We start from the raw sequence: 19625 nt of genomic DNA, 5'->3' as shown, positions 1-19625 counted from the left end.
TGAGAAGACCAGTGAGTGTGTGTGCTGAGAAGACCAGTGAGTGTGTGTGCTGAGAAGACCAGTGAGTGTGTGTGCTGAGAAGACCAGTGAGTGTGTGTGCTGAGACCAGTGAGTGTATGTACTGAGACCAGTTAGTGTATGTACTAAAACCAATTAGTGTTAGTACTGAGAAGACCAGTGAGTGTGTACTGAGACCAGTGAGTGTCTACTGAGGCCAGTGAGTGTGTACTGAGACCAATGAGTGTGTGTACTGAGAAGACCAGTGAGTGTGTGTACTGAGAAGACCAGTGAGTGTGTGTACTGAGAAGACCAGTGAGTGTGTGTACTGAGAAGACCAGTGAGTGGATGTGCTGTGACCAGTGCATATATATACTAGGTGCCTTTTTTCATCACTGGGACAGAAGCAGCTTACTTCTTACAGGAAGGAAGACAGAAGGACGGACTTACATTTCTGATAGTGCCATCCGTGGTGGCATGAGCTGGAGGCATAGTTCGATCACAGGTTGATGGGTCAGCATGCAGAAAGATGGCAGAAGCTCAGAAGTGGACGCCAGCTTCAAGATCTGCCCTAGTGACTCAAGCTAGGTAGTCAGTGCCCACCCCAAAGATTTCATGACCTTCCCAAAGAGCGCCCCACTCAGCTGGTAACCAAGTGTTTAAACACACAAGCCTGTGAGAATCATTCTACCTTCAAACAACACAGCAGTGCTATATGTTTCCCTAAAGTTCAGCTGTTCCAGCTCTGGCATGGATTTAGGTGTAACAAGGGTTGAGGTCATAAAGAATCTAGAGCAAGGGACATTTCATACAGGTATGGAACACATAGGGAACAATTTTAATATACTACATGTTTTCAGTTTTTTGGGGGGCTACTACTGGGCATTGGCACAGGGCCTTGTGGATGCTAAGCAAACACTCTATCACTGATCCACACTCCCAGTTAGACTTATTTTCTGTAAGGGGTGAAGTGAATGCTGGGTCAGAGCACTAGAGGAGCTATTAAAGTATAGGCCTAATGAATTGTTGTTCAGTGTAGATGGAAGCGGTTGAAGTCGGGGCACCTAGGGAGAGAGCAAGGAAACGAAGAGACAGTGCTTGCAAAGCAGGAAGCATGATGTTGAGATTAAGGAGTTATTGGTACTGTTAAAAGCCTAGTTCTGACCATGGAGAGGGCAGCTAAGAAGGGGGAGAAAGAGATCCTTAGGAAAAACAACTGTCAGTGTGTCTCGGACGGCTTTGGTGTGGGGAGTGTCTGGGCTTTAAAGAATCCATAATGCATTGCAACTATTTTGATTCGAAGGGTAAATATATTAAAATTTTTGAGGACTCAGATTGCAGTGGAGGTGGAGTCAGTGCCGGCCTGGTGCCTAAAAAGATGGATGAGGAGGGAAACTGAGGCTGGTGCTGAGAGCCACAGTGTGATGTGTAGATTCCTCCGGGCCGCACATACTGGAATCGCAACACAAAATTATAACGAAAAGGCAAGCAAATGTAACCACTGTTAGATAAAGCTAGTCATGATCTGTTTCTCTGCTGTTGTCAGTATTAGAGCAGGATGCACAGTTGCTTCATTAAAAATGACCTTCGCTAAAGCTGTGAGGAGTTCCTGGAGCAAACTGTCCCAGTTTATGTGTGTCCACCAAAGCCCATGTGTTGGAAATGTCTACCCAAGGTGACAGTGTTGAGGGGTGGGCTCTTGAAGCATGGAGCTCTATGGAGTTGGGTACTGATGAGAGCTAGCATGGGAAGGTGTTTTTTAAAAATGACGAGACTGGCCTTCCCCTCCTCATTGGTGTGATGGCTTCTCCTGTATTAGAACACAGCAAGAAGCCCTTAACAGACACCAGTGCCGCGATCTGGACCGTCCCTCCTCCTGTGCCCAGCCTTCAGCACTGGAAGTGCAAATCTGCTGTTTACTGATGGCCCAGTGCCACAGTAGCACAAAAGATGGAAACCACCAGGGGTTTAGGGCTTATTAACTTTCCCTCTGGTTCATGAGTCACCTCCCGGAATAAACCGTATATGTCAGGCTTTAGTAAAGCTGTTGGGACTAAGACCTGAGTTGCAATCTGATATAAAAGTTTTAGGGTTATCAGTTTTGAGTGGGAAAAAAAATTGCAAGAGATGAAAGTTCTTCCTGCCTCAGCCTCCCAGGTGTTAGGGTTTTAGGAGTATATCCCTCTGCCTAGCCTTTTCATTTTTTTTCATGAGCAGTTGTACAGAAACTTACCTGGCAAGTAGGTTGCCAACTTTGAATTTTCAGTTCATGTTAATATTTCCAACTCAGAGATAAATTCAGTTGATGCACTAAATTCAAAGTAGTTTCATCTCTTTGCCTTTCTGTTTCTCTCTTTTTTCATTGAAAATCCTGGTTGCTGGCAGCCTTCACGTAACTGCATCTTTGTATTATGCAGATGTTCGAAATAATTACACCTGTGTTGCTTCTAACAATTAGATATTGAATGAAGATTAAGATTCCTCTTCAGCTGTTTGTGCTTATACGGTGTTCCATGAAATACACAGTTAAAGCACTTTGTTCTAGAGCATTTGAAATAATCCATAATAATAATCCAATAATGCTCTGTGTGGTTTTGCCACTGAGTTGATATATGGTTAGGTTCATTCGTTTCAGTTTGCTTCCAATTTTTAGACATTCTTTTCTTTCTTTTTATTGGGGGGGGCGCTTTGGACTTCATGGCATTTTGCATATGTAAAACATATGGTCCCAAAGTTCAGACTGTGACATAGAAGGAATGTCTGCTGGGAAGCCTGACTCACGACTGTTCTCTGCTGTATGCCTTCCTCTCTGCAGTCTGTAGTTTCTCCTACCACAGAATACTTCTCTTCCTCAGTAAGTGAACTGATACTAATATTCATGTCTATGCTGGCTTCTTAAACAACAGACAGCTAATAAATGTTTTCTGCATCTTGCCTCACAGACACACACTCTGGAAAGAGAGATTTATATGCACTTGTGTGTGTATTATGTTCTTCAAAGAAAGTCAGTAGTTTAGTTTTACTCTATGGAGTCAGCTCTTAGTTATGGCGCCCGAGCTGTGTCACTGTCTCACCTTTGTGCTGCCTGGAGCCTGAGGAAAGCCAGTGGGGTTGTTATAGTTTATTTTCTGAGATCAGGGGCCTAAGAGATCTGTCAACAGGCACACAGGCACAAGGACCTCAGTGAGCACAGATCCTGCGCCCGTCTAAAAAGCTGGGTATGGTGCTATGTCTGTAATTCCAATTCTGGGAAGGCAGAACCAAGGTTTCTGAGGCTTGCTGGCCACCTAGTCTCCATGAACATTAGTGTAGGTTAATCTAAGCTCTAGGTTTAGTGAGAGACCTTGTCTCAAAAACAAATGTGGAAACTGCTTGAGGAGGGGACCCAGTGTCCTCTGACATTTACAGGTGTATGAGCACTTGCACACAGATGATACACTTGAAAACACACACACACACTCACACACACATGCACACACATAGAGTAGCTCTCCATCTGTGGTGAGTCCATGTTCCAGCTCAAGGGCTCAGCTAAGAGACGACACTATTCTCTTTTTCTCTTAAGTATTTGTTTCACTCAAGCCCTTGGTGACTGGATAATGCCTACGATATTGGGAACAGCTCCATCTTGCAAAATGGCAATCTTACATTAGATATACCTCAAAGCAGTGTCTCGTCTTGGCTCCCCATATCTTAATTGAGTTGATATAGAAAACAAACAATTGTTGGAGAGAACTGGACACAACATGATGTGTATACTGAATTGTCTGTCCTTCAGAGTTGCTCCTATGTGCCCCTGTTTGTGCACCAAATGCTTCTTAGGGTTGCTTTGATGTTTTGTTTCTGTCTGTTATTGTAACATACATGTATTATGTATGTATATATGTATGTATGTATGTATGTATGTATGTATGCATGCATGTATATGTAACTTCTGATAACTCCTGCCATCAGGCATAATGGATCTTTCCCATAGGAAAAGCATTGCATAGTGGAAGGAACAGTAGGAGTGGCTGACAGCATTTGCATTTTACTAGGTCTCTTAAAACCTCTGAGACCTTAGGCAAATGACCTGCACTCTCTGAACCTGTTTTGTCACTGAGAAGATTGTGCTACATCCTGCTCTTTGGATTTTTGACGCTTGCTACCCAGGGGAATGAAATCTGAGTGTTCCGTTAGCTTCCACCTCAGTTGACTCAGATACTATTTCTCTCTTCCTTCCCCACTTCCTGCTATGGCCACATGCTCCACATCGCGCTGATTTTCGGGCTCCTTGTTCATGATCCTTATAACCTCCCACGTGAAGAACAGTTCCCTGATTATACCCACTGCCCACCAGCTTCCGCCCGGCTTCTCCTCCTGAAACCCTCATCTAAAGAGCTGCGTGTTCTGGCCCTTGCGGTTAATTTCTCCGCTCGTTCTATCTTTAGCCGCCCTCCGCAAGTTTCCCTCGCTGCTGGACTGAATTTGTCCTTGCTAAGTCAGTATGGCAACGGACTCCAATGATATTAGCCGGCAGGTCAGCGCGGGCGATCCATCATCACACCGTCTTGTAACACTTTCTTTCTTCATGCTCCGCACACCGTTCTTCCCTGCTTTCCTTTGGTCTCACCGCCTGGTCCAACTCAGGCTCCTTTTCAGGTTTTCTCCATCTCCCTAATTTTCACTCATACTTTCTGGGTTTTCTTTTCCTATATTAAACATCTTAGATACTTAATACTTTCTACGTTTGCATCTTCAGTCCACTGAACCATAGGTCTCCTTTTGAGGCTTCTGTCCTGTTCCCAGCACCCCTGCAAGGGACCTGACTTGGAAGCACATTGAAGATATTTCATCCTGACCGTCCCGGGTACATCCCTGCTGATTCGTCATCTGTGGTTTACATTTGCTTAGTTCCTGCCTTCTACAGAAGTAAATGCAGCTCCGGCTCCTCATACCCATCATGGTTCAGGTTATTAATTTCAAATTAGTTTTTAGATTCATTAAAAGTAATAGATTTGTTTTTTTCCTCCAGAAACAAACCAGCCAAGCCTTGAAAGAACCAGAGAGCTGGCTGAAACTGCAGTTCAAGATTTCTTCTGATCTATTGTTTACCCAATTCAGTATTTCATTTATTTATTTATTTATTTATTTATTTATTTATTTATTATTTTTAAGACAGGAAGTGAAGAGTCACTAACTTCAGGAAGGGACAACAAAAGCATAAAAATCTGAGGTTTCTCTTCTGTAGTTCTTTTATCTTGAGAAAGAGGCTTCAGAGCTTTGTAGCTTAATTTACTTTGCAAAGATAACAGGATGCACTCTCAACAGCTTCTATCACTGCTCATACCAGGGCTGCTCAGTGTTGTAGTCACAGGCCTTGAGGAAAGCTTGGTAGTGTCATGAGATCCTTAGAAACAGGCTTTTGAACAAGTGCATAGGTAGTGAGGGGTGGGGCTGAGCACACACGGGAGCTGGGCAGACACATTTCCTTCTGTTACCTCTGTTCTTTGGCCTTCATGGAATAAAATAAAATGGAAACTTAAATAGCCCGAGGTTTAAGATGGTCCTAATAAAGTCTTGCGATGATTTTTAAATGAAATTTACACCTAAGGGTAACCCCTGTTATAACAGGAGATTCTCAGAACATTTTGTTGAGATTCGTTGTATAAGAAAACATAATTTTGTATGGAAAATTCACATTTTGGGGTCCAGATTGATTTATGCCAATTTTAAAGCAAAGTTTGTTCCTGTAATGAAATGTTAATCCTATGAGACCCAGGAGCAGAGCGGAAGAAATGTTTGTTTTGCTTCATTGTGAACTTGAGGTAAGATTCTAGAAATAATTACTTAATCATAATTTTATCAACATGAGCCACTTTTTAATTTCACTTTTCATTCCTGATTTTTTTTAAGTTGTTGGGCTACCCTTTTCAGCCATTACCGTTGATGCAGTTCAGCTTTGACTTGACTTAAAACTATAGCTTGTCCTATGGAACCATTGAGAGGGGGCGTGGCCATAGCTCCATCTGACTTGGTTGAATCCTATACTCCTTGGCTGTGTTTTTGTAAGAGATGTATTTACCTTTGTAATCAGTTTATTCCTCTTTTTTTCCACTAGTTAATTAACTAATTAATTAACTTTGTATCCCAACTTTATATTGCAGCTTCCCCTCCCCCTCTCCTCCCATTCCCTTCCTCTCACCTCTCCAACAGTTTGCTTCTTATTAATTGCTTTGTCGAAACATGCATTCAAAGTAGATTATTGAAAGCAAGACAAACTATATACTTATTGTCAAGTTTTTGTTTGTTTGTTTTTCTTTTGCCCCTGGGTCAAACATAGGGCTGCTATTTTATTCACCTTATGCTTGGTACAAAGTTACTTGAGCTAACCCAGCTGTAACATGGCACCAGAGGCAAAGCATCTTCTTGCTGTGTGGCTTTGCATCTTTATTTGGGCCAGGTAACAGGTGCAGCAGGAGCTCCTTTATTGAGGCAGCTCTTTGGGTTCAGAAACTACAGTGGAGTAGTAGTATCGCACAGGGAACCTCTTTCTAGTGTCCTTTAAAACCATGTGGACATTTGGAGGCTCTTTATGATGCAGTGACAGAGAAAAAAATCGTGGTTGGGGTAGCCTGAGAGGTTGAGTTTATGTGCAATCATTCTATGTCTCAAAAGCCACATCATTCTGTGATTTGGGAGGGGTAGGCCAATTGAGAAGAGGTATATATGTAATTTGAGACAGTTTACAGCAAGAAACACACTGTTTCTGTAGACACAGACGTTTCTTCATGGTGCCATAGGCTAACTTTTTTTACATATTATGCAGGATGGCTACTTATGTTAAGTCCAGCATTTTTCTAAAATAGTCTGCACAAACCAGTTATTCCTGTAATTGAAACTATGTGGCACTTCACTAAATTTTCAGTATTTAAAATATTTTAACTTTGTGAGATAATTGGGATGATGGATACATAAATTAGTTTCATTATGTTAATGATTTCAAAATGTGTATGCATTTGAAAATATGTTGTACGCCTTCAGTGCATGCAATTTTTGGTAGTCAGTTATGCCTCAGTCCATCTAGAAGCGAGCTTTAGGTGATGGATGAGACAGCTCCTGCTTTCTGTTTACTTCTAAGCCTCTTGCTTTCTTTAAATTTCTTTTGTTGCTGAAGGTGGGTGAATCCTCTCCCTCATTCCCATTAGAAAAGAATGTAACAATTTGATCGGAGACTTAGTAGATAGTTTTTTTGCAACGCTGAATGAATTCAAAATACCTCACCCTTCTCTATTTACATGGAATGCTATGACCATGTTGATGAGAAGTATTGTCCCTGAAACTCAGTCTGAATTTTCATTTGACCAGAAATTTGTGCAAATTCAATTTAGGATCAACATGTGGGTACTTTTTCATGTTCTTAAATATAGAAAATCATAATCTATTTTGAACTTATTGTAACTGATGGAACACTTGTTTACATGGGTAAACTGACTCTATGCAAGTCCTATATTGAAGTTCATGTTAATGTTTGCTATTTAATGACACCTAATGATACTCAATGAAGGGTTATGCTGAACTGGAGAGAAAATGTGTTACCCAGGCAACTGCCTCTGGCAGGCTAGAGACTCAGGCATATGGCTCTATAGTACACATTATTTCAGCATCTTTAAGCATAAAGAACCACACATGTAATTGACTGTGAAAAATTACTGCTCAGTTACTGTATTGTATGGTCACAATAGAAGTAAATGAATACGTCATTGTTGTTGGAACAAGTCTGTTGGGAATCACTCGTGGAGTCTACTATTTAAGAAGCAAAAATACAATGAGAAGAAAATAGCTGGTTTAATTAACATGTAAAAATTGGGCTAATTTGAATTCAGCTGGCACAGCAGATATTAATGTGGGATTTGGGAGTGTTCTGGCCCAAGACCATGTACTTTTATTTATTTTTGTCCACACCATGAATCACTTTATGTTTTTGAAATGATAGGGGCTTTTCCTGTCATTTACATTTTGCTTTGCCTCGGGTTTGTGTTACCTTCACACCAAGAGCGAGTTTGGTGTACTTTTATCGAAAACATAGGAAGTATAATTGAATGAAAGAAAATGCTAAAATATTTGTAAGTAATTAAAAAAATGCTTCTCATGGGCAACCAGTCTAACTTGATTTAATGTGTTTAATCATTATCTCAGTTGATGATTATTATTTATAATTTCTAAAGCAGAGTGACGAAACAGAAATTTGCCATTGGCAGATGCAGAACAAAATAAAACAAAATACAAAACAGAAAAACCAAAAACAACAGCAGTAAAAAACCCAAACCAACCAACCATCCGAACAAACAAACAAACAAAAAGCCCCCAGCCTGTTTGCCCTCATGACTTCGTGTGTGTACTTTTGGGGCCTTTTATTAGTTTTAGAGTATTGTTTTAATTATTATTACTTGGGTTCAGACATTCAGAAAAACCCTCAGTGAAGAGCTGACAGTAAAAGTCCTGCTCAGTTTTGGTTTTCATTCGGTGCTGTTTGAGCAGAGGTACAAGGATCTTTTACTGAGCGTTTCCATGGAGAGCATCACTCCTCGGCTGCCCCTGACTTAGAGCCTCGGGATGCTTTAGAAGCTTGTGATCTCTAAGCTGCAGTGTGATGAGCCAAGCATCTGCAGTGTGTGCTCTGCATGTTGGTTGGTCTCTGTGCATTTAACATGACTGATTATTCTGAGTTAATCTGGGTAAAGTAACACGCCCCTTGGAACCTTCAGCCAGTATACTAGTGGTCGTGGAAAGCTCGGCAAGCCCCTGCCTTCCCACTTGAGCTTGTTGCTCTCTATTCTTTTCCCCTCACGACAAATAAAAGTCTCCCTCATTTGTTCGCCCTTCACTGCCTGCCCACTCCATTTTTGGAGGGAAGGCAAGACAAGAACCGGAGACTGGAGAATCAACAACCTCAGTGGCCACTTAGAGCTGGCTGACAGATGGCTCACCTGCTGGCTTTTCAGTGAGTGATTGCTTTTCTGTGGCTTAATCTTCCCATTATCCTTCATTTGCTATTTTAATAACATCGAAGGCTTCTCATCCAGCCTTAGCTAAAGAAGAAGAAAAGATGTAGGAATCAGTGCTTTAAAAAAAAACCCTGCAGTTAGGGTAAATCATTATTCCAACAGGCTGTCCAGTTACCCTCCCCTCCTTCCTTACTGTCTTCTTAAAGACAGTATAGAAATTAACATAAGGGCTTCATAGTGAGCTGTTTTTCTTTTTCTTCCCTGTTAAGCTCAGTATGTTTCTCTTTTAAAAGTCTTTGGGTAATCTTAAAATATTAATAATACAATATATGTACATATATGTTATAAACTTATCATTTTGCTTTCGGTATTTATAAATGGAATTGTATTGGAATAATGTAATATGTGATAAGGTAAGTTTTCAGGGTTTTTCTAAAACATCTTTAAATTTTTATGTGTTGTGTATGAATGTTTGCCTGCATGTATATATGTGCACCTTGTGCATGCGTGATTCCAGTGGAGGCCAGAGGAGGGTGCTGAGCCATCTCTCTGGCCCCAAATTTTTAGGTTTTAGAAATGATTTTCTACCATTCACCTATTTATCTAGAGACTGTGGAGACAGAGTTTAGAAGGTTTTCAGTGTTCGGTGTTCTTTTTTTAGGATGAAATTGGCCACAGTCAGGCCTTTCTTTATACCTCAAAGTTTGAAGGGTAGAATGTTGGGGATGGGACTTAGACATGGAGACAGATTCCCCCAAGGTCACAGGGCAGTAGTTACCTAATAGGGAAAGAAAGAGAAGATGGGATATAGACCTTGAGTTGGTAGAAGACATGACTTAATGTTAACTGTCAGCAAAGGAGAACGGCAAGAGAGATGAGTCCTATTGGTCTAAGTGCTTGGTTACCAATCTCTGGCATGGAAGGGAATGTTGAAGGTGCAGGAATGCTGTTCGTGTGTCATCTCCCTTGTCACCTACCTAATGGGCAGTTTGCATATCCTTGGTGACCTTAAGCCCTTGTCAGTCTTCTGACTGCCACTGTCCCTCCAGCTACAGGCTTCCAGGGGTCATCCAGTGGGGTAGGGCCCTAACTGGACTACTAGTACAGGCTCCTCCAGACTGCCTTAGCAAACAAATCCTGGATGTGGACACATTCTCTCTGCTGCTATCAACTAGAGCTGCTTGGTCTATGTGCTATGCTGTACTGGCTCCAGGGTCTTTCTAACTCTGGCAAGACATGTCACTCTCCTGCATACACTTTGCTGTCATGCTGTTAGTATGTACATGGATATAAAAGTCTTTAAATGGCTCTGCTACTCTTTCCTTTAGCCACTGACTGCCATCTTACCCCAGGGAGGCTAGCTAGAGTTGGATTTTCTTAGGCCCCTTGCGTGGTTCCTATATTCCTTCGATAAGCATTCACACAAAGCATCCTACCTGTACTCTGAATTGCTTGTTGATTCTCGGTCTCCACAGGCTAAAAGCACAGAAGTTGGGACTCATCCCACCAATGAAGAAGTCTCTGGGCCTGGGGCTGCAGCACAGCTCTCATGCATCTGTCTCCTTTATTCTTTGCATTTTGTCACTCGATTCTGGGATGACCTTTGTGCTCATTGCTTTTCCTCTTCGCTAATGAGTGGTTCCTTGATGACCCACATTCTTTTAATTGTTGTCATTTATGTCTAGGAGATACATAGCTTAGAGTAGGAACATTATACCTGTCCAGTGGATTATTTGCAAAACGTCCAAGGAACAGAGCTGGCAAAGCCAAAAAGCTATTAAACAATGTTAACATTATAGAGCCCGTAGATCTTTACTGGGGATCACACAGTCAGATTCTAATTGCTGCTGCTTCATTTTCTTCCTCCTCATCCACCTCCTCTTCTTCTTTTCTTCTTCTTCTTCTTCTTCTTCTTCTTCTTCTTCTTCTTCTTCTTCTTCTTCTTCTTCTTCTTCTCCTCCTCCTCCTCCTCCTCCTCCTCCTCCTTTCCTCCTCCTTTTTCTTCCTCCTTTTCTTCTTTTCTCCTCATGCTTTCCTCTTCCTTTTGTCCTCCCTCCTCCTCCTCCTCCTCCTCCTCCTCCTCCTCCTCCTCCTCTTCTTCCTCTTCCTCCTCCTCTTCAGAACCACAGTACTTGAGCGTGGGTGGTCTTGGAACTCTGTTTCTGGAGTTAGATTTTACTGTTTTACTTTTATCTCTGCCGCTAATCCTGGACAATCGCCTGGCTTCTGTTGCAGCTCACAGAAGGGGGTAATAAGCAAAAGTTATTTTTGGGAAGCCCTCTTGTGGTTAGGAATTGGAGTAAAGTGGTAATTGGATTTTGATATGGTGCATTGTCTACACTCAAACTTCCTCAAGTATGAGCAGATCAGAGCCTCCTGCACAGCTGTGTAAATTCTCAGAGCTCCAGAACTGGCCTAGAGATGGGAGCTGGGAGAAGATGAAAGGACCACATGGGGTCTCAGCCTCTGCAGGGCGGGAATGAGCCCCAGCAGGGAGGAAGGGGAGAGGTACCCACCTTGGATAATTCAAGTTCCTGTGATGCCCTCCAAGCCTTTGTTTCTTTTTTCATTCTTATCTTCTCTTTGCCTCTCTCTCAGCCCTCTGCCCCAATCAAGGCTTGGGCTGTTTTGCTTTTGCACAAATTTTATTTTATTTGCAAAACCCACTATGGTCTATGTGTTATTGGGAAAAAATAGAAAACATGAGCAGAAAAAGAGAAAAAAAGCCTTATATTTTAAATATTTATGAAAGATATATATGGTTAAAACTTTGATAGGCATGGTTCAGATTTTGTTCAGAATTTGTGCTTATAAAAATTTAAAATTTTTTTATCCTTTTTTTTAGCAAAATGGAGCAACTTGATTTTGTTATTTTGTTTTTTAATTTTGGAGTATTTTTGATTATCTTTTGGCAAATGTACATGTGTGCATGTGTCTGAACGCATTTCACCATGTTGGTCCCAGGGCTAAAACTCACTTCTTCAGGCTTGGGGCAAGCACTATTAACCTGTTGAGCCCTCCGGAGCTGGATTTTTTGAGTCTGGGGTCCCACCCTATAGCTCAGGCTGTCCTGGGATTCCCCCTGAAGTTCATCCTTTGGCTCCTAAGTGCTTGGATGGCATCCAGGTACCAGCAGGCTCTGCTAATGGAATCAGTTACTACATAGCGTGATTAAGTGATTTTTAATTTAATGCCATGCGTGTGTTTATAACATTTTTGGTGGATAGGTAGTACTGTATATAGGAATGTTCTTTTAGTAAACCTACCACATATTGTATGTTGAGGGGTTTTTTTTTGGGTTTTGTTTTGTTTGTTTTTGTTTTTTTCACTAATATCAGTAAGTGTTCTGTTAGGATTTCTGGGAGCAAAAGCTTACACGCATTCACTAACTTTTCTCCTAGGATAAATTCCTACAGGTGAGATCGTGGTGTCAAAGAATGTGCTGGATAGTTTTATGTCAACTTGACACAACCTAAAGTCATCTAAGAGGAAGAAACCTCAATTAAGAAAATGCCTCCGTCAGGTTTGGCTGTAGGCAAGCCTGTGGAGTATTTTCTTACTTAGTGATTGATGCGAGAGAACCCAGCGATTGTGGGTGGTGCCATTCCTGGGCTGATAGTCCTGTATTCTGTAAGAAAGCAGGCTGAGCAGGCCATGGAGAGCAAATCAGTAAGCAGCACCCCTCCGTGGCCTCTGCATCAGGTTCCTGACCTGTTTGAGTTCCTGTCCTGGCTTCCTTCAGTGATGAATAGTGATGTGGAAGCATAAGCCAATAAACCCTTTTTCTCCTCAACTTGCTGTGGTCGTGTTTCATCACAGCAGTAGAAACCATAACTATGACAAAGAATAATGACATTTTAAGACTCTTGCTCTGTTTCCAAATTGACCTTAAGAGATGAGTACTTGATATTGGCTATCCTTCTTTGTCATCTAGGTCTTTCTGGTTCTTTGGATCCTAACAACACATCCTTATATCTAGTCCTTTTACTTTCAGCTCATTTGCATATTTTGGAGAATGTGTGGACTTGTCAATAAACTATGAGGCCTCTGCTAGTAGGGCGGATGTGCTCATTCCAGCAGCTCTGTACTTGCACCCCAGCAAGCTGATTCCCTTTGTGTCTCTTCATCTCTGACTGTCTTCTTTGGTTTCTGGTTTACTTGCTGCTCCTCTGGCCCATTCATCTTGGGTAGTAGACATGACTCCCTTTCATCCCTGTGTTCTTAGCACTCGCCTCTGCCTGCCTCACGAGCTGGGAAGCGTAGGCGCCATACTGCAGTGTGTCAGCCCCTTCCCAACTTTGTGCTTCACCTCACCTCAGCTCTGCCGCAGGCTCATTATTCTTCGTTCTCTCCTCACCCTGTCCCTTCACCTGGAGACTGACCCCATGTTCCTCCATCCCATCTTTCCTCAGATTTCAGCAACATTTTCTCTGTCTCCTCTCTCAACACACTAGTCTTTTCTCTGTGAACTCACTGACCTGTCCCTAGTTCTCTGATGTTACTGCCTACCTTTCTGCTTTCTCATAACAATATAGCTTTTAATCTGAGTTCTCTTATATGTGACTAAGAGTTATTTATTGCACAGTTGGGATGGTCTGGAAGGCCCAAAGTTGTACTGTGATTTAAAAAAAAAAGGCTGGTTGTATTTTGTTAAGTAGCCACTTAGATTCTGTTATGTGAGAGTGTGTGCTTCGTCATAAGCTATAACAATGGATTCTACCTTTTTTTTCTTTTTAAGCATGTGCTAATTAAAACAGAAATTTGTCTTCATTCTGACCTGTTCATATGCATTCCATTTTTTAAATTGATGTTTTTTTAGATTTATTTATTTAATGATTGTGCGTGTATGGATGTTTTGCCTGTGTGTGTGTGTGTGTGTGTGTGTGTGTGTGCATCATGTGGGGGTCTGGTGCACAGGAGGTTGGAAGAGGGCAGCGGGTTGCCTGGGACTGAAGTTACAGATGGTCGTGAGCTACTATGTGTGTGCTGGGAATCAAACCCTTGTATTAGAAAAGAGCGACAAGTCATTTTATCCACCAAAGCAACTCTCTTGCCGGAAGCAATTTATCTTTATCTCTGTTCCTCTTGGGCTGAGTGTTTTATAGTGTGCACAGTGTCTGGGGTGTTTCATCTGGACTTTAAGCAGCCATAAAGTTGCCACTGTTATAAGGGGTCGAGAAGAACAGTGGCTCAGGTGTTGTGGAAATTCCAAATGACACGCTATATTGTCCTGGTTATTTAGACACCTGTTGTCCCCAAACCTCTGAGCCATGTCATGAGATGTGATTTCTGTATTTCCTCCCACATTCATTGGCTGGATCCTACCGTTAGCTGTGAGTGCAGACATAGACTACCTCTTCTTACATTCTTGTCATGGAGCTGATCAGAGTAATGTGATTATTTTAAAGGACATCTAACATACTGAAAGAAGGCTTGCCAGTTGAGGGTGGTGGTAAAGGAAGCCAGTGATCTCAGCAGCCAGGTCTGAACTTGACGAAGCTTGGATTCTTCCTTGTAACTTACGTTAATACCCATTAAAGCTGTAAAGTCAGGTTGAAGCGGTGTTTATATGAAAATATAGATGTTTGTGGAAACCATGCTGTAAGTGAATATAGTACTGTAATTATTCCCATGGTCTTCTAGTCAGATTACCTGGAAAATCCAGAATGATCTTGATGAACAATAGTACATTATGATTTCATGGTTCCTCTGTATACCTCCTACATAGAGGTATAATGTTTGTATCTAATAGGATTACCAAATTACATACCTTTTTGGTATTAGTAACATGCCTAAAATACCAGTCTTCACTGGCCAGTTATGGTTTTGAAGTGACATTAAGTCGGCAGAGAAGAACCTGTTACACCCATATAGAGTCTCCGGGCCTTTTAATCATCCTGAGGCTGGTGAGATGCTCTTTTTATTGAATTTTAAGCCTTATTCAGTCAGTCCACAGAACAAGAGCTTCTTTTCTGTACCCCACAGAGTGTGGCTCTCTTGATGAGCTTGGTGTCATTGCAGGTTGACTTAACACTGTGCTTGCTTGCTGTCTCAGCAGCTAACCACACACACACACACACACACACACACACACATGCAGCTGCCACCCCCCCCCCCACCTGCTGCCCGCTGGCCTTCTCCTGGTGAACAGACAGGGTGCATGGAGGGCTTCTGGTAGCTGCCCAGCAAGTGGAGGGGCCAAGGAGTGATGGCAAGGAGGAAGCAGACAGAACATTGCCTAACTCCCTGTAGTGCTTTGTGAGGGGTGGGCCAGTCGATAAGTTCCTCAGAGGTACCCTCTATTAGAACATTCTAAGGAAGATGACCAGAGTTGTTTATCACAGTATCAGCACAGCCTTCAGTAACTCTTCTTTTACCCCTTCCCACCCAGATCTTCATCTCCAATCTTTGCTTCTATATAAAGTGTTCTCAGGCGCTGTAACCAAGTACTAAAAATGGTCTGTCTTAAACTTTTTCAAAGTTTGTTTTTTTCATGCCCTGGATGGTGGAAAGTGTGAAGGTTGCTGGTGAGGCTGTTCCTTCCCGGAGGACTTGAGAGAGAATCTGTTCTGTGCCTTTCTTCCAGCTTCTGGAAGATGGGGGTGGTATGCTGGCAATCTCTGGTGCTCCTTGACTTAGTGTAGACCCACGACCATGACTTCTTCCTCTGTCCTCACACAGTGTACCCCCATCCCTGTGCATATATGTCCAAGTTTCTAATCATTGGGTCCTCTCATCATCCTACCCCAGTAGCTCTTCATCCCAGCTAACCATAGTGGCAAGAACCCTTGTCCAGGTAAGCTTATGGTAGGCTCTGCAGATTGGGATTTTGGAGAGACAATATTCATTTCATACCCCCAGCGTCTGAACTACCTGCGCTCAGGTGATAGCATCATAGAACCACAGAGCCTTTTCTCCAAAGCTCCCATGGTCATTGTCCTTTGGTAGTTTCTGTTATCTCACTTAACTCATCAATCTACAGGGAGGTGTGGCAACTTCCTGGTCTCCATCCTTCTGCTCTTCCTCTGACGTCAACCACCTGACTAGCATGGTCACCATGGCCCCACCTCATGTCCTATATTCCTGCTCCCACAAGTCTCCATCTGGCTTCAACCTACTCTAGGTATTAGTCAAGCCTATCGCTGCTTCTGTCCTTTCAATTCATTTGCCTCATCTGACCTTCCTAAGCAGAGACATCACCTTGACTTTAATCTAAAACACGTTGAGTGATTTCTGTCACTGACCCACGGAGGTCTGTCTCCTGACTTGGATGTCTTGCATGACAACTCTAACTGGTTTGTAGCTCTTCACCATGTCCTCTGTATGCACAGTTTGATCTGTTTCCACCCGTTGCCCTCCCCGTGTGCGATGTTCTTGTTAGCCTGTCCTCTCTAGCTCTCCTCAGATGGATGGCTAGTCTACGCACTCTGTAGTACAAAATGCCAGAGGCCAATAATTTGAGTTTGTTTCTTCAAAGGCAGAAGGAGTTTGAGATAAATGATCTCTAGAGTCTAGTTGCTTTTAAAATATATGTTTTAAATACCATGCCTTGGTGAAGCCCTTCCAAGTTCTTCCATGGAAAAGAAAGTACGCTTTCATTGTAATCCTTGTACATCATTTTGTTTGCTTTTTATATACAACACTTATACTCCCTGGGTTATGTTATGCTCTGACTATCTCCTGACTTTAGCCAAGAATGTTTGAGTCCTGCCTGCTTCCCTTCCCATCCCCCACCTTGCATGGTCTGTTCCAGTGAGACCTATTCTGGACAGGTGTTCTCTTGGAATGCTTTTTATTCCTGAATGTTCCACCCATTCTGAAAGATGCATTTTTGGGGAGATGCTGTATGGAACATACTTGGAGTTTTCCTTTCTTTATAGCATTGTGGTGGCCAGGTGTCATTCTGGGAAGCAGCTAAGTTAACTTGAAGCACTGTAAACTAATGTATTTTCTCTATAGAAGTCTGTAGAAGTTGCAGAGAGGTTAAGTGTTCTGTGAAACATGGAAAGACTCTCATTTTCTTCTCTTATAATCTCCAGAGACTTGGACTTTCCCAGTGGATTATGGAAATATTTGGACCTTTATAATACAACACAGAGGAGAAAGACCTCTATTCCTGGGAAGTCTTTTTGTGGAGCCCTTTCCTCTTTGCGAGTTCTGGCATGTGGCCTGTCACGCTATTCCTCAAGCATGGAATTGATCGTGTGACATTCCTGTGCATTCTCGATCTCCCCTTTATGCAGAAGAATGTCATGGTCCTTTTCTTGCCTTTAAGGCCACCTGTCGTTCTTTATTTAGCACACTATTCTCTCTTTTGTGCTTCAGCCTCCAGGTATAAATCAATTACAATTCTGTTTTCTGTGCGTGCCCTAGCTTTGTTGTACCCCGCTTTATGCTTCTGGTTCCTCATCTCCCTGAACAGCTGAATTGGCCTTTTCTAAGGTCCAGTTTTTTTCCACTTCATCCACTTCAGCTATAAAGTTTTGTACTTTTTTTTTTTTTTTTTTTTTTTTTTTGGTTTTTGCCCTGGCTGTCCTGGAACTCACTCTGTAGACCAGGCTGGCCTCGAACTCAACAAAAATGTTTTAATGTGAGTGTGAGTCTGTGTATGTGTGTGTGTGTACATGCATGTCATTGAAAGGCCAAAAGAGGCTACTGGGTCCTTGGACCCTTTGGATTTAAAAGCCATTGAGAGTGCTAGGATCTGAGCTTCAGTCTCTGCAAGAGGAGAAAATCTCTTAACTGCAGACATTTACAGTCCCCTCCCCCTTTTTAGTTTCTGCCAGAACTCCACTGTTGTTTATTGGTCCCTGCATTTGGATTTGTCTTTCCTGTATACTGTCCCCAGAGCAAAACTATACTGTCCCCAGAAGTTCCTTGAGTCCCATTACCTGCTTGATCCAGCTGAAGTTCCCTGAGTAGCATCCCTGCCTCATGTGTGGTCAGGAGCTGCCAGTAGTGGATAGGTGCTTAGGAGTTCATTGATGGTTTATAAGGAACGGGGCTGCTTCTCGGTTTTGCCATCACTTTATAAAGTAGCCAAGCTTTGGTCACAGAACCCAACAACGTGCCTGGGACATGGATGACAGATGGGTTAGAAATCACAGGCCAGGCAGTGTCTGCTCATGTGCTCCTGGCTCACCTTCCTTTGATTTCCGAGGAGTATTCTCTCATACTGGATGCCCAAGCAAATACCGCATGCTACTAGCTATGTGAATTTGGATTAGCTATGTGAATTTGGATTTTACGGTTCATCAGTGGCATCTGATTTTGTGACTTTAGTGTATGACTGTATAGTTTTTATTTTCTACAGGAGATTGACTGTATATTTGCTTATTTTATATTCCAGGTTAATATCCTTCCAAGAATTTGTAGCATTTGAATCTGTCCTGTGTGCTCCGGATGCCTTGTTTATGGTGGCCTTCCAGCTGTTTGACAAAGCTGGCAAAGGAGAGGTTACTTTTGGTAAGGAAGGTGGTGGGGGAGCATTTCTTTGGTTTAGGAATGAAAGGCACCCACATTCATATTCCCTCTCTCTCTCTCTCTCCCTCCCTCTCTCTCTCTCTCTCACAGATTTTTTTCCTCCCTCACATAATATATTCTGATTATGGTTCCCCTTTTACTCCTCCCAGTTTCTCCCATGTCCCTTCACATCCAGATCCACTCCCTTTTCTGTCTCATTAGAGAAAAAACAGGCTTCTATGGGATAATAATAAAAGATAGTATAATACGATAAAACAAAAACTACACTCAAGTTGGACAACACAAATAGAAGAGTCCAAGAGAAGGCACAAGAGACAGAGACCCACTCATTCCCACCCTTGATATATACTGAACTTGATATCACACTAAACTAGCCTTTATATGTACATAAAGGACCCGTTCCAAACCTTTATGGGCCCTGTGCATGCTGCCCAGTCTCTGGTCTTAGAGCTCAAGTCGATTTAGAGGGCCTTGTTTTCATGGTGTCCTCCATCCCCTCTGGCTCTTACGTTCTTTCTGCTTCCCCTTCTTCCGTGTTCCCTGAGCCCTGAGGGGAAGGGTTTGATGGAGACATAGCATTTAGAGCTGAGTGTTCCAAGGTCTCTGACTCTGCAGTGTCTGGCTGTGGGTCTCTGTATTTGTTCCCACCTGCTGCAGGAGGAAGCTTCTCTGAGGATGGTTGAGCAAGTCACTGACCTGTGGGTAAAAAATAATGCCATTAGCGGTCAATAGTCACTTTGTTGTTTCACTGCTTTTTTTTTTTTTTTTTTTTGAACAGTAGTTGGTTTTACCCTAAGTCAGTGGGCTCTCTAGTTTCAGGTTTTTCATCTCATAAGCAATGTTGGGTCTAGTTCTATGTCATGGAATGAACCTTAAGTCAAAGCAGGTATTAGTCGGTTACTCAGACAAGCTTCATGCCACCATTGCCCTAGCCTATCTCACAGACAGGGCAGCACTGTAGATCAAAGGGTTTTCGCTGGGCTGGCCCACACATTCTTTTAAGAAGTTAGCATGTTCCTTTAGACTGTACTGCATTGGTAGGGTTCACACGGCTTCTTTTTGCAGAGGACAGACTCTGCTCTGGCTTAGCTTTAATGCTACACTTTAGTTAGGGAGACTCCTTGGACAGTTTCAAAGGGTGACCACTAGAAAGGCCAT

General features: G+C 42.5%; 1 protein-coding gene across 2 annotated transcripts in view; it reads left to right on the top strand.

The window, feature by feature from the left end:
- The window catches only part of Slc25a13 (solute carrier family 25 member 13), a 168843-nt gene that overhangs the window by 43594 nt on the left and 105624 nt on the right, over nt 1-19625 (top strand). For both annotated transcript variants that reach the window (XM_028779172.1, XM_028779170.1), the window contains exon 4: nt 18334-18449. In XM_028779172.1, the coding sequence (XP_028635005.1) occupies nt 18334-18449 (116 nt within the window). The remainder of the gene's footprint in view (nt 1-18333; nt 18450-19625) is intronic.

This window comes from Grammomys surdaster, unplaced genomic scaffold (assembly GCF_004785775.1).
Source record: "Grammomys surdaster isolate TR1022 unplaced genomic scaffold, NIH_TR_1.0 345, whole genome shotgun sequence".
Taxonomy (NCBI): domain Eukaryota; kingdom Metazoa; phylum Chordata; class Mammalia; order Rodentia; family Muridae; genus Grammomys; species Grammomys surdaster.
This window is presented reverse-complemented; position numbering and strand designations above follow the sequence as displayed.